Source organism: Oncorhynchus gorbuscha, linkage group LG20, assembly GCF_021184085.1.
Source record: "Oncorhynchus gorbuscha isolate QuinsamMale2020 ecotype Even-year linkage group LG20, OgorEven_v1.0, whole genome shotgun sequence".
In the NCBI taxonomy this organism is placed as follows: Eukaryota; Metazoa; Chordata; class Actinopteri; order Salmoniformes; family Salmonidae; genus Oncorhynchus; species Oncorhynchus gorbuscha.
This window is the reverse complement of record NC_060192.1, coordinates 13509483-13524961: the sequence shown is the minus strand read 5'-3', so window position 1 is coordinate 13524961 and position 15479 is coordinate 13509483. Positions and strand designations below refer to the sequence as shown.

At 53.2% G+C, this 15479-nt stretch overlaps 1 protein-coding gene across 1 annotated transcript in view; it reads right to left on the bottom strand.

Moving 5' to 3' along the window:
* LOC124007144 (transmembrane protein 132D-like) overlaps positions 1 to 13421 on the bottom strand; it is a 64018-nt gene extending 50597 nt beyond the window's left edge. The window contains 1 exon segment of the mRNA XM_046317477.1: positions 12835 to 13421. Coding sequence (XP_046173433.1) covers positions 12835 to 12877 — 43 coding nt within the window. The 5' untranslated portion in view covers positions 12878 to 13421.
* Positions 13422 to 15479: the final 2058 nt, after the last annotated feature.

The following is a 15479-nucleotide window of genomic DNA, read 5'->3' as shown; positions in this document are numbered from 1 at the left end:
CCTGTTCAGCGCAGCCAGCGCTTTTCTCCTCTCCTGCGCTGCCGGAGTCTCCCGCCTGTTTAGCGCAGCCAGAGCCTTTCTCCTCTCCTGCGCTGCCGGAGTCTCCCGTCTGCCCAGCGCCGCCAGTGCCGCCAGTCTGCCCAGCTCCGCCAGTGCTCCCAGTCTGCCCAGCGCCGCCAGTGCTCCCAGTCTGCCCAGCGCCGCCAGTGCTCCCAGTCCGCCCAGCGCTGCCAGTGCTCCCAGTCTGCCCAGCGCCGCCATTGCTCCCAGTCTGCCCAGCGCCGCCAGTGCTCCCAGTCTGCCCAGTGCCGTCAGTCTGCCCAGCGCCGCCAGTGCTCCCTGTCTGCCCAGCGCCGCCAGTGCTCCCAGTCTGCCCAGCGCCGCCAGTACCGCCAGTCTGCCCAGCGCCGCCAGTCAGCCCAGCGCCGCCAGACAACCAGTCTCTTCCAGATCTGCTTGTCAACCTGAATCTTCCAGTTCCGCAAGCCAGCCAGGATTTACCGGAGCCTACTACCTGCCTGAGCTTCCTCTCAGCACTGAGCTTCCTCTCAGTACTGGGCTTCCTCTCAGTACTGGGCTTCCCCTCAGTACCGGGCTTCCCCTCAGTACCGGGCTTCCCCTCAGTACTGGGCTTCCCCTCAGTCCCGGGCTGCTTCTGTCCCGAGCTGCCCTTCTGTCCCGAGCTGCCCCTCTGTCCCGAGCTGCCCCTCTGTCCCGGGCTGCCCCTCTGTCCCGGGCTGCCCCTCTGTCCCGAGCTGCCCCTCTGTCCTGAGATGCCCCTCTGTCCTGAGATGCCCCTCTGTCCTGAGATGCCCCTCTGTCCTGAGATGCCCCTCTGTCCCGAGCTGCCCCTCTGTCCCGAGCTGCCCCTCTGTCACGAGCTGCTCCTCAGTTATGTGGGGATCTGGGTGAGGACTATTAGGCCATGGTCGGCGGAGAAGGTGGATTATCCCAGGACGGGAAGGGGAGGAAATAGGACATTTATGGAGTGGGGTCCACGTCCCGAGCCAGAACAGCCACCATGGACAGACGCCCACCCGGACCCTCCCTATGCTCTTGAGGTGCGTCCGGGAGTCCACACCTTAGGAGGGGGGGGGGGGTTCTGTCACGCCCTGGTCATTTTATTTTGTGTTTTTGTTATATGTTTGGGTAGGCCAGGGTGTGACATGGGTTTATATGTTGTGTTTCGTATTGGGGTTTTATTAGCATTGGGATTGTATATGATTAGGGGTGTGTCTAGTTAGGCTTGGCTGCCTGAGGTGATTCTCAATTAGAGTCAGGTGCTTATCGTTGTCTCTGATTGGGAACCGTATTTAGGTAGCCTGAGTTCACTTTGTATTTTGTGGGTGTGTGTTCCTGTCTCTGTGTTGGTTCACCAGATAGGCTGTAATAGGTTTCACGTTCCGTTTGTTGTTTTTGTATTTATGAGTTATTTCATGTATCGTTCCATTTTCCTTCATTAAAGTCATGAGTAACCACTACGCTGCATTTCGGTCCGACTCTCTTCCTTCAACAGATGAACGCCGTTACAGAAACACCCACCACCTTTCATGGACCGAGCAGCGTGTAACTGGCAACGACGTTATGGACAGCAGAAGCATGGAGTATACGACGTGGGAAGAAATCGACAGGTGGGCGGCCAACCCAGAGAGAGTGCAGGAGCCCGCTTGGGATTCGCTTCAGCAGTGCGAAGAGGACTATAGACGAATGGAGTCTAAAAGGAAAACACAGCGACGCAGAGCGAAAAACGAAAGTAACCCCCAAATATTTATTGGGGAAAGCGCAGAGAGAGAGTGGCTGAGTCAGGAGTCAGACCTGAGCCTACTCTCCCTGTTAATTGTGAGGAGCAGCAATATAAGGACTTCTGGTCTTGGGAGATGATATTAGACGGAAAAGGACCCTGGGCGCAGCCGGGAGAATATTGCCGTCCCAAGGAAGAAATAGATGCAGCTAAAGCGGAGAGGCACTGGTATGAGGAGGCAGCACGGCGACGCGGTTGGAAGCCGGAAAAGCAGCCCCAAAAAATTATTGGTGGGGCTAGAAGGGAGAATAGTTATGCCAGGTAGGAGACCTGCGCAAACTCCCTGTGCTCACCGATGGGCTAGAGAGACCGGGCAGGCACCGTGTTATGCTATGGAGCGCACGGTGTTTCCAGTGCGGGTGCAGAGCCAGGTACGGCACATACCAGCCCTTCCTATTGGCCGGGCTAAAGTGGGCATCGAGCCAGGTAAGCTTGGGCAGGCTCGGTGCTCAAGAGCTCCAGTGCGCCTGCACGGTCCGGTCTATCCAGAGCCACCTCTACACACCAGTCCTCTGGTAGCAGCTCCCGCACCAGGCTTCCTGTGCGTGTCCTCGATCCAGTACCACCAGTTCCAGCACCACGCACCAGGCCTCCAGTGCGCCTCGCCTGTTCAGCGCAGCCAGCGCTTTTCTCCTCTCCTGCGCTGCCGGAGTCTCCCGCCTGTTTAGCGCAGCCAGAGCCTTTCTCCTCTCCTGCGCTGCCGGAGTCTCCCGTCTGCCCAGCGCCGCCAGTGCCGCCAGTCTGCCCAGCTCCGCCAGTGCTCCCAGTCTGCCCAGCGCCGCCAGTGCTCCCAGTCTGCCCAGCGCCGCCAGTGCTCCCAGTCCGCCCAGCGCTGCCAGTGCTCCCAGTCTGCCCAGCGCCGCCATTGCTCCCAGTCTGCCCAGCGCCGCCAGTGCTCCCAGTCTGCCCAGTGCCGTCAGTCTGCCCAGCGCCGCCAGTGCTCCCTGTCTGCCCAGCGCCGCCAGTGCTCCCAGTCTGCCCAGCGCCGCCAGTACCGCCAGTCTGCCCAGCGCCGCCAGTCAGCCCAGCGCCGCCAGACAACCAGTCTCTTCCAGATCTGCTTGTCAACCTGAATCTTCCAGTTCCGCAAGCCAGCCAGGATTTACCGGAGCCTACTACCTGCCTGAGCTTCCTCTCAGCACTGAGCTTCCTCTCAGTACTGGGCTTCCTCTCAGTACTGGGCTTCCCCTCAGTACCGGGCTTCCCCTCAGTACCGGGCTTCCCCTCAGTACTGGGCTTCCCCTCAGTCCCGGGCTGCTTCTGTCCCGAGCTGCCCTTCTGTCCCGAGCTGCCCCTCTGTCCCGAGCTGCCCCTCTGTCCCGGGCTGCCCCTCTGTCCCGGGCTGCCCCTCTGTCCCGAGCTGCCCCTCTGTCCTGAGATGCCCCTCTGTCCTGAGATGCCCCTCTGTCCTGAGATGCCCCTCTGTCCTGAGATGCCCCTCTGTCCCGAGCTGCCCCTCTGTCCCGAGCTGCCCCTCTGTCACGAGCTGCTCCTCAGTTATGTGGGGATCTGGGTGAGGACTATTAGGCCATGGTCGGCGGAGAAGGTGGATTATCCCAGGACGCGAAGGGGAGGAAATAGGACATTTATGGAGTGGGGTCCACGTCCCGAGCCAGAACAGCCACCATGGACAGACGCCCACCCGGACCCTCCCTATGCTCTTGAGGTGCGTCCGGGAGTCCACACCTTAGGAGGGGGGGGGGGGTTCTGTCACGCCCTGGTCATTTTATTTTGTGTTTTTGTTATATGTTTGGGTAGGCCAGGGTGTGACATGGGTTTATATGTTGTGTTTCGTATTGGGGTTTTATTAGCATTGGGATTGTATATGATTAGGGGTGTGTCTAGTTAGGCTTGGCTGCCTGAGGTGATTCTCAATTAGAGTCAGGTGCTTATCGTTGTCTCTGATTGGGAACCAAATTTAGGTAGCCTGAGTTCACTTTTTATTTTGTGGGTATGTGTTCCTGTCTCTGTGTTGGTTCACCAGATAGGCTGTAATAGGTTTCACGTTCCGTTTGTTGTTTTTGTATTTATGAGTTATTTCATGTATCGTTCCATTTTCCTTCATTAAAGTCATGAGTAACCACTACGCTGCATTTCGGTCCGACTCTCTTCCTTCAACAGATGAACGCCGTTACAGAAACACCCACCACCTTTCATGGACCGAGCAGCGTGTAACTGGCAACGACGTTATGGACAGCAGAAGCATGGAGTATACGACGTGGGAAGAAATCGACAGGTGGGCGGCCAACCCAGAGAGAGTGCAGGAGCCCGCTTGGGATTCGCTTCAGCAGTGCGAAGAGGGCTATAGACGAATGGAGTCTAAAAGGAAAACACAGCGACGCAGAGCGAAAAACAAAGTAACCCCCAAATATTTATTGGGGGAAAGCGCAGAGAGAGAGTGGCTGAGTCAGGAGTCAGACCTGAGCCTACTCTCCCTGTTAATTGTGAGGAGCAGCAATATAAGGACTTCTGGTCTTGGGAGATGATATTAGACGGAAAAGGACCCTGGGCGCAGCCGGGAGAATATTGCCGTCCCAAGGAAGAAATAGATGCAGCTAAAGCGGAGAGGCACTGGTATGAGGAGGCAGCACGGCGACGCGGTTGGAAGCCGGAAAAGCAGCCCCAAAAAATTATTGGTGGGGCTAGAAGGGAGAATAGTTATGCCAGGTAGGAGACCTGCGCAAACTCCCTGTGCTCACCGATGGGCTAGAGAGACCGGGCAGGCACCGTGTTATGCTATGGAGCGCACGGTGTTTCCAGTGTGGGTGCAGAGCCAGGTACGGCACATACCAGCCCTTCCTATTGGCCGGGCTAAAGTGGGCATCGAGCCAGGTAAGCTTGGGCAGGCTCGGTGCTCAAGAGCTCCAGTGCGCCTGCACGGTCCGGTCTATCCAGAGCCACCTCTACACACCAGTCCTCTGGTAGCAGCTCCCGCACCAGGCTTCCTGTGCGTGTCCTCGATCCAGTACCACCAGTTCCAGCACCACGCACCAGGCCTCCAGTGCGCCTCGCCTGTTCAGCGCAGCCAGCGCTTTTCTCCTCTCCTGCGCTGCCGGAGTCTCCCGCCTGTTTAGCGCAGCCAGAGCCTTTCTCCTCTCCTGCGCTGCCGGAGTCTCCCGTCTGCCCAGCGCCGCCAGTGCCGCCAGTCTGCCCAGCTCCGCCAGTGCTCCCAGTCTGCCCAGCGCCGCCAGTGCTCCCAGTCTGCCCAGCGCCGCCAGTGCTCCCAGTCTGCCCAGCGCCGCCAGTGCTCCCAGTCCGCCCAGCGCTGCCAGTGCTCCCAGTCTGCCCAGCGCCGCCATTGCTCCCAGTCTGCCCAGCGCCGCCAGTGCTCCCAGTCTGCCCAGTGCCGTCAGTCTGCCCAGCGCCGCCAGTGCTCCCTGTCTGCCCAGCGCCGCCAGTGCTCCCAGTCTGCCCAGCGCCGCCAGTACCGCCAGTCTGCCCAGCGCCGCCAGTCAGCCCAGCGCCGCCAGACAACCAGTCTCTTCCAGATCTGCTTGTCAACCTGAATCTTCCAGTTCCGCAAGCCAGCCAGGATTTACCGGAGCCTACTACCTGCCTGAGCTTCCTCTCAGCACTGAGCTTCCTCTCAGTACTGGGCTTCCTCTCAGTACTGGGCTTCCCCTCAGTACCGGGCTTCCCCTCAGTACCGGGCTTCCCCTCAGTACTGGGCTTCCCCTCAGTCCCGGGCTGCTTCTGTCCCGAGCTGCCCTTCTGTCCCGAGCTGCCCCTCTGTCCCGAGCTGCCCCTCTGTCCCGGGCTGCCCCTCTGTCCCGGGCTGCCCCTCTGTCCCGAGCTGCCCCTCTGTCCTGAGATGCCCCTCTGTCCTGAGATGCCCCTCTGTCCTGAGATGCCCCTCTGTCCTGAGATGCCCCTCTGTCCCGAGCTGCCCCTCTGTCCCGAGCTGCCCCTCTGTCACGAGCTGCTCCTCAGTTATGTGGGGATCTGGGTGAGGACTATTAGGCCATGGTCGGCGGAGAAGGTGGATTATCCCAGGACGCGAAGGGGAGGAAATAGGACATTTATGGAGTGGGGTCCACGTCCCGAGCCAGAACAGCCACCATGGACAGACGCCCACCCGGACCCTCCCTATGCTCTTGAGGTGCGTCCGGGAGTCCACACCTTAGGAGGGGGGGGTTCTGTCACGCCCTGGTCATTTTATTTTGTGTTTTTGTTATATGTTTGGGTAGGCCAGGGTGTGACATGGGTTTATATGTTGTGTTTCGTATTGGGGTTTTATTAGCATTGGGATTGTATATGATTAGGGGTGTGTCTAGTTAGGCTTGGCTGCCTGAGGTGATTCTCAATTAGAGTCAGGTGCTTATCGTTGTCTCTGATTGGGAACCGTATTTAGGTAGCCTGAGTTCACTTTGTATTTTGTGGGTGTGTGTTCCTGTCTCTGTGTTGGTTCACCAGATAGGCTGTAATAGGTTTCACGTTCCGTTTGTTGTTTTTGTATTTATGAGTTATTTCATGTATCGTTCCATTTTCCTTCATTAAAGTCATGAGTAACCACTACGCTGCATTTCGGTCCGACTCTCTTCCTTCAACAGATGAACGCCGTTACAGAAACACCCACCACCTTTCATGGACCGAGCAGCGTGTAACTGGCAACGACGTTATGGACAGCAGAAGCATGGAGTATACGACGTGGGAAGAAATCTCGACAGGTGGGCGGCCAACCCAGAGAGAGTGCAGGAGCCCGCTTGGGATTCGCTTCAGCAGTGCGAAGAGGGCTATAGACGAATGGAGTCTAAAAGGAAAACACAGCGACGCAGAGCGAAAAACGAAAGTAACCCCCAAATATTTATTGGGGGAAAGCGCAGAGAGAGAGTGGCTGAGTCAGGAGTCAGACCTGAGCCTACTCTCCCTGTTAATTGTGAGGAGCAGCAATATAAGGACTTCTGGTCTTGGGAGATGATATTAGACGGAAAAGGACCCTGGGCGCAGCCGGGAGAATATTGCCGTCCCAAGGAAGAAATAGATGCAGCTAAAGCGGAGAGGCACTGGTATGAGGAGGCAGCACGGCGACGCGGTTGGAAGCCGGAAAAGCAGCCCCAAAAAATTATTGGTGGGGCTAGAAGGGAGAATAGTTATGCCAGGTAGGAGACCTGCGCAAACTCCCTGTGCTCACCGATGGGCTAGAGAGACCGGGCAGGCACCGTGTTATGCTATGGAGCGCACGGTGTTTCCAGTGCGGGTGCAGAGCCAGGTACGGCACATACCAGCCCTTCCTATTGGCCGGGCTAAAGTGGGCATCGAGCCAGGTAAGCTTGGGCAGGCTCGGTGCTCAAGAGCTCCAGTGCGCCTGCACGGTCCGGTCTATCCAGAGCCACCTCTACACACCAGTCCTCTGGTAGCAGCTCCCGCACCAGGCTTCCTGTGCGTGTCCTCGATCCAGTACCACCAGTTCCAGCACCACGCACCAGGCCTCCAGTGCGCCTCGCCTGTTCAGCGCAGCCAGCGCTTTTCTCCTCTCCTGCGCTGCCGGAGTCTCCCGCCTGTTTAGCGCAGCCAGAGCCTTTCTCCTCTCCTGCGCTGCCGGAGTCTCCCGTCTGCCCAGCGCCGCCAGTGCCGCCAGTCTGCCCAGCTCCGCCAGTGCTCCCAGTCTGCCCAGCGCCGCCAGTGCTCCCAGTCTGCCCAGCGCCGCCAGTGCTCCCAGTCCGCCCAGCGCTGCCAGTGCTCCCAGTCTGCCCAGCGCCGCCATTGCTCCCAGTCTGCCCAGCGCCGCCAGTGCTCCCAGTCTGCCCAGTGCCGTCAGTCTGCCCAGCGCCGCCAGTGCTCCCTGTCTGCCCAGCGCCGCCAGTGCTCCCAGTCTGCCCAGCGCCGCCAGTACCGCCAGTCTGCCCAGCGCCGCCAGTCAGCCCAGCGCCGCCAGACAACCAGTCTCTTCCAGATCTGCTTGTCAACCTGAATCTTCCAGTTCCGCAAGCCAGCCAGGATTTACCGGAGCCTACTACCTGCCTGAGCTTCCTCTCAGCACTGAGCTTCCTCTCAGTACTGGGCTTCCTCTCAGTACTGGGCTTCCCCTCAGTACCGGGCTTCCCCTCAGTACCGGGCTTCCCCTCAGTACTGGGCTTCCCCTCAGTCCCGGGCTGCTTCTGTCCCGAGCTGCCCTTCTGTCCCGAGCTGCCCCTCTGTCCCGAGCTGCCCCTCTGTCCCGGGCTGCCCCTCTGTCCCGGGCTGCCCCTCTGTCCCGAGCTGCCCCTCTGTCCTGAGATGCCCCTCTGTCCTGAGATGCCCCTCTGTCCTGAGATGCCCCTCTGTCCTGAGATGCCCCTCTGTCCCGAGCTGCCCCTCTGTCCCGAGCTGCCCCTCTGTCACGAGCTGCTCCTCAGTTATGTGGGGATCTGGGTGAGGACTATTAGGCCATGGTCGGCGGAGAAGGTGGATTATCCCAGGACGGGAAGGGGAGGAAATAGGACATTTATGGAGTGGGGTCCACGTCCCGAGCCAGAACAGCCACCATGGACAGACGCCCACCCGGACCCTCCCTATGCTCTTGAGGTGCGTCCGGGAGTCCACACTTTAGGAGGGGGGGGGGGGTTCTGTCACGCCCTGGTCATTTTATTTTGTGTTTTTGTTATATGTTTGGGTAGGCCAGGGTGTGACATGGGTTTATATGTTGTGTTTCGTATTGGGGTTTTATTAGCATTGGGATTGTATATGATTAGGGGTGTGTCTAGTTAGGCTTGGCTGCCTGAGGTGATTCTCAATTAGAGTCAGGTGCTTATCGTTGTCTCTGATTGGGAACCGTATTTAGGTAGCCTGAGTTCACTTTGTATTTTGTGGGTGTGTGTTCCTGTCTCTGTGTTGGTTCACCAGATAGGCTGTAATAGGTTTCACGTTCCGTTTGTTGTTTTTGTATTTATGAGTTATTTCATGTATCGTTCCATTTTCCTTCATTAAAGTCATGAGTAACCACTACGCTGCATTTCGGTCCGACTCTCTTCCTTCAACAGATGAACGCCGTTACAGAAACACCCACCACCTTTCATGGACCGAGCAGCGTGTAACTGGCAATGACGTTATGGACAGCAGAAGCATGGAGTATACGACGTGGGAAGAAATCGACAGGTGGGCGGCCAACCCAGAGAGAGTGCAGGAGCCCGCTTGGGATTCGCTTCAGCAGTGCGAAGAGGACTATAGACGAATGGAGTCTAAAAGGAAAACACAGCGACGCAGAGCGAAAAACGAAAGTAACCCCCAAATATTTATTGGGGGAAAGCGCAGAGAGAGAGTGGCTGAGTCAGGAGTCAGACCTGAGCCTACTCTCCCTGTTAATTGTGAGGAGCAGCAATATAAGGACTTCTGGTCTTGGGAGATGATATTAGACGGAAAAGGACCCTGGGCGCAGCCGGGAGAATATTGCCGTCCCAAGGAAGAAATAGATGCAGCTAAAGCGGAGAGGCACTGGTATGAGGAGGCAGCACGGCGACGCGGTTGGAAGCCGGAAAAGCAGCCCCAAAAAATTATTGGTGGGGCTAGAAGGGAGAATAGTTATGCCAGGTAGGAGACCTGCGCAAACTCCCTGTGCTCACCGATGGGCTAGAGAGACCGGGCAGGCACCGTGTTATGCTATGGAGCGCACGGTGTTTCCAGTGCGGGTGCAGAGCCAGGTACGGCACATACCAGCCCTTCCTATTGGCCGGGCTAAAGTGGGCATCGAGCCAGGTAAGCTTGGGCAGGCTCGGTGCTCAAGAGCTCCAGTGCGCCTGCACGGTCCGGTCTATCCAGAGCCACCTCTACACACCAGTCCTCTGGTAGCAGCTCCCGCACCAGGCTTCCTGTGCGTGTCCTCGATCCAGTACCACCAGTTCCAGCACCACGCACCAGGCCTCCAGTGCGCCTCGCCTGTTCAGCGCAGCCAGCGCTTTTCTCCTCTCCTGCGCTGCCGGAGTCTCCCGCCTGTTTAGCGCAGCCAGAGCCTTTCTCCTCTCCTGCGCTGCCGGAGTCTCCCGTCTGCCCAGCGCCGCCAGTGCCGCCAGTCTGCCCAGCTCCGCCAGTGCTCCCAGTCTGCCCAGCGCCGCCAGTGCTCCCAGTCTGCCCAGCGCCGCCAGTGCTCCCAGTCCGCCCAGCGCTGCCAGTGCTCCCAGTCTGCCCAGCGCCGCCATTGCTCCCAGTCTGCCCAGCGCCGCCAGTGCTCCCAGTCTGCCCAGTGCCGTCAGTCTGCCCAGCGCCGCCAGTGCTCCCTGTCTGCCCAGCGCCGCCAGTGCTCCCAGTCTGCCCAGCGCCGCCAGTACCGCCAGTCTGCCCAGCGCCGCCAGTCAGCCCAGCGCCGCCAGACAACCAGTCTCTTCCAGATCTGCTTGTCAACCTGAATCTTCCAGTTCCGCAAGCCAGCCAGGATTTACCGGAGCCTACTACCTGCCTGAGCTTCCTCTCAGCACTGAGCTTCCTCTCAGTACTGGGCTTCCTCTCAGTACTGGGCTTCCCCTCAGTACCGGGCTTCCCCTCAGTACCGGGCTTCCCCTCAGTACTGGGCTTCCCCTCAGTCCCGGGCTGCTTCTGTCCCGAGCTGCCCTTCTGTCCCGAGCTGCCCCTCTGTCCCGAGCTGCCCCTCTGTCCCGGGCTGCCCCTCTGTCCCGGGCTGCCCCTCTGTCCCGAGCTGCCCCTCTGTCCTGAGATGCCCCTCTGTCCTGAGATGCCCCTCTGTCCTGAGATGCCCCTCTGTCCTGAGATGCCCCTCTGTCCCGAGCTGCCCCTCTGTCCCGAGCTGCCCCTCTGTCACGAGCTGCTCCTCAGTTATGTGGGGATCTGGGTGAGGACTATTAGGCCATGGTCGGCGGAGAAGGTGGATTATCCCAGGACGCGAAGGGGAGGAAATAGGACATTTATGGAGTGGGGTCCACGTCCCGAGCCAGAACAGCCACCATGGACAGACGCCCACCCGGACCCTCCCTATGCTCTTGAGGTGCGTCCGGGAGTCCACACCTTAGGAGGGGGGGTTCTGTCACGCCCTGGTCATTTTATTTTGTGTTTTTGTTATATGTTTGGGTAGGCCAGGGTGTGACATGGGTTTATATGTTGTGTTTCGTATTGGGGTTTTATTAGCATTGGGATTGTGTATGTTTAGGGGTGTGTCTAGTTAGGCTTGGCTGCCTGAGGCGATTCTCAATTAGAGTCAGGTGCTTATCGTTGTCTCTGATTGGGAACCGTATTTAGGTAGCCTGAGTTCGCTTTGTATTTTGTGTTTGTTTGTTCCTGTCTCTGTGTTGGTTCACCAGATAGGCTGTAATAGGCTTCACGTTCCGTTTGTTGTTTTTGTATTTATGAGTTATTTCATGTATCGTTCCGTTTTCCTTCATTAAAGTCATGAGTAACCACTACGCTGCATTTCGGTCCGACTCTCTTCCTTCAACAGACGAACGCCGTTACAAGAACAAAACCTTAATTGCTTTGCCACATTTTTTGCAGCATTCCTTTAGTGCCTTGTTGCAAACAGGATACATGTTTTGGAATATTTTTTTTTATGTACAGGCTTCCTTCTTTTCACTCTGTCAATTAGGTTAGTATTGTGGTCATAAGTAGTGCACTATATAGGGCAGGGGTAATTAACTCTTACCCTACGAGGTCCGGAGCGTACTGGTTTTCTGTTCTACCTGATAATTAAGTACCTACAATGTTGTTTTTCTATCCTCAGTTTTCTCCTATCACAACCATGAAAGTCTGTAACTGTTTTAAAGTCACCGTTGGCCTCATGGTGAAATCCCTAAGCGGTTTCTTTACTCTCTGGCAGCTGAATTAGGAAAGACGCCAGTATCATTGTAGTGACTGTGTATTGATACACCTTTCAAAGTGTAATTAATATCTTCACCATGCTCAAAGGGATATTCAATGTCTGCTTTTTAATTTTGACCCGTATACGAATAGGTGCCCTTCATTGCAAGGTATTGGAAACCCTCCCTGATCTTTGTGGTTTGAAATTCGCTGCGCAGTGGACTAATTCCATAGATGGAGAACAAAATATTGTAGGTTTGAATCTCACTGATGCCATGTCACAATGAAAGAGACAATAAAATAATGTGTTTGCATGATTAATGCCTCAGGAAATACATTTCCATGTGTCCTTTCTGTGAACATTTTAAGAAAGTTATTTTAAAAAATCTCCAAATAACCTAGATTTTCCATTCTCAGAGCATTAATAAACCTCAGAGGAAAACTTTCAAGGAACCAGAGTAAAACGTTCTCAGAACCTCCCTGCAACCTAAGAACAGGATACATTTTCACTTCTATTCTCAGAACATTTAAAAAATGTCCTGTTTTACCAGTGAGAAAACGCATGGCTTCGTTCCCACAAACAAGGTGAAACCAAAAACATACAATCCCACAACTTCCATGGAACCAAATGTGCTAGTTGGACTCTCAGTGAAGCAAGGGAAATTAAGCAATTTAGTCTAAATTAATAAACAGTAGTCATGCCAGACTACTTTCTAGCAAACATTGGCCTACGGCAGAGTTTTTGCCCTAGCACTACACAGCTGATTAAAATCATCAAAGCTTGATTTAGTTATTTGAATCCGCTGTGTAGTGCAAGGGCAAAAAACAAAACGTACACCCAGAGGTGGCCGCAGAACTGACTTTGGCAAACCCTGGCCTAATGGTATCTCAAAGCATCATAGAATACATGTTATTTTCAGGATTATCATCCCATGTAAATGCAAACAAAAAAATTGAGATATCATGGTTCCTGTCTCTTTAAAAAGCCGTATCCTCTTTTTCATTGTGTATGTAAATAGGAACTGTTGTTTTAAATGAATGAGTGCATCTACATCAAAGTATGGGGCTAATGTTATAAAATAAGCTTTTCATTCAAATGTGTTTCCAACTGTCAAGAGGACATTACATTAATTTTTGATCTGTTGATCAATTGTTTACTTTTAACAAAACGTTTGTCAGTACCAGTGAAGTAGCCTACAGTAAAGTACATATGGGTGACAATTCAAATGAAATAGATCATGTACAAACTGATTTTTTTAAATGTTTTGAAAACTATTTAATAACCACCATCCATCAACGTAAAGTGCAAGTCTTACCTGTCAGAAGTGTGAAAATGAACACTGTGGCAAATGGCAACATCACACGGAGAGGAAAGTCGTGTGTCTTGGCAAATTGGAAAGTCCTGATAATCTAGAGGAGCGCTCTAACACCGCACCGAGGGAAGAGCTTCTGTCTTTCTGCTGTCAATTGACACACATCTCTGGTCATTTACATTTCTTCAATTCCCAACAAAGTAAAGGGCTTTGATGGAAAGATATGCCTATATTAATAACAGGCGCAACAGTACATTCCTATTCCAAATAATAACTCAGTGTTATTTACGTCCACCTGGTTTGGTATCCACATTACGCAAATGTTTGTATGTTGCCTCCATCTGATTTTTCTGCGTCAAATTCACTTTCGCTTGTTGTTCGCCAATTTGTAGGTTAGAACAAAATGTTCAAGTTGAGGGTTGTTGCTTCTTACAGTAAATCCACCGTTTAATGTTAACGCAATTGATTGCACACTCCAGAGAGTAGACAGTGAACAGAGGCTAGTTTATATCCTGTTCAGTCCTGCATACACAATGAGCAAACATCAAGGCAGGCTATGCCATAGATCGGCTGTTCCCATCTTCCGTCCGATTAACGACTCTCGTGCGTAATCGCCGTGGGGGAAAGGGGCTGCGAGGAAATGAACTGCATGAGTAGTCAATAGAATCTAGTGATTTCTCAATTAATTATGGACTATGCCATCTGGAATATGTTGTATAACTACTATACACAAGTCATAACAGGCCTAGATATAGACCTATTCTGTTGGCTATATGCCTATATATTTTTTTGTTTGTTTGTTTTTTTGTATATCAGTTATATTGTCCTCTGTTTTTGTAGCCTTGAATAACTACCCCATCATAAAGTTAGAGTTGAGACGAACATGCCTACAGTAATAAAAAACTGGATTTATATAAAGATGACTTGCATATAATGTGATGTCCAGATGTTCAAACGCCTCAAATCTCGACAAACAAGATGTATTTAGTTTACATAGGACTAAACGTATCCAAAAATATATATGAAATTCCTAAACTTTGCGTACTAATGTAACTAACGTAATTACATAAAATCAACGAATAAGTCACCAACAATTTAGTGCGCAATGCGAAGATGCCCATTCGAAGACACCGTTGTGGGCCTGCATGGCAGACACTTTTCAGCCAGTGGCATGCATAGAGTACCAGCGGTATCTACTGACCGCTGTTCACGTTCTTCAGCAGAACAACAAGCAGAAATGGGACACGTTTCAAACCGAATCATCAGCCCCCATGACAAGACATTTCGGAGATTCTCTATAGTAGATCTGAAAGAACTGGGTGCAAATTGAAACACCGACCTGACCTGCATGATCTCACTGAACTCTATCCCATCCTCTCAGATCATTTACTGTATGATTGCCACATTCCTTTGCCTAGCAAGCACGTCTCAAACACACAGACAGTGTCTGTGCTGTATTTAATTTTAACCCAGTCTTTTTCTAAAATATCAGGCCCTCACTCAATGTAGTAGTACATTAAACATCATGGTGTGTAAGATATGAATTAAAATGCCATGCAGCTTCCGATGATGATGATGTCACCCTGCTGGGGCAGTGGACAGATGATGAGATGGACACTTTTAGGGATGGGAGGAGGTGAGAATATGTTTCATAAACGCTGTGTCATCCCTTCTGGATCCATACCAAGGCTGTGGCTGGCTGGCTGAGAGAACATTAACTTACAGTAAACCCACAGGGTTTAATCAGCCAATAATACTGTCAGACATGTCCTGTACTCCTCTCATCTCTATTGACTCCGTTTCTGTTTGGGCTGAGTGGCAGAGGGTGACTCCCAGTGTCCTGTGGTTTATAGCCGCGTGTTGTTTGTCTGTGCAAGGACACGTGTCAACACTCCTTTATGCTTGAAATAAATCAGTTAGCCAGGGGAACATGGCTGCCAACCCGACGCGACCCTCCACCCTCTGCTTCAGCAGAGCGTCCTGCTTTTTAATGGGGGTGCCACTGCCAAGGTAGCAGCTTTATGCAGGGACAGACAAATACAAATAAATAAACATCCCATCCCTGACAGCGCCAGCAGCTTAGCATAAATATGTGTCTTAGAGAAATTAAAGTGCCTCTAAGCAGCTATAAAGAAGGGGAACCAATGGAGCACAACTGTTTCAGGCAAAAGAACCAGAGGAAGTCTGCTGCAATCCATCCTGGACCCCCTAGTGTGTGATATGTTTAACATTGTCAAAAGACCCTTTACCACAAGCCAAACAGGGCCTGGGAGTTTTAAATTAGCATTAATGTGGCAGTTTGGCATTTACTGGGATGACTCATGTGCTGGGGTAGCTGCGCAGAGTGGTCACTAGCTGGCACAGCCACAAAGAGATACATTCTGATTTTAAACCTAACACTAACCTTAACCCTAACCACACTGCTAAAAACTCTAATGCCTAAACCTTAAATTATGACCAAAAAGCTCATTATGTTTTTCATGAATTTTTATAATATTGCCAATTTTGAGTTTGCAGCTGGCCCATCTAGCGGACATCGCTCAGTTCTGTCTCCAAGCCAAGATTAATGAGAAACGTCGACCTGCATTCATTTGTGAATGAGATTTGTATCTCTCTCCGCTTATGAAAGCTTCTGAAATGCAAGTGTT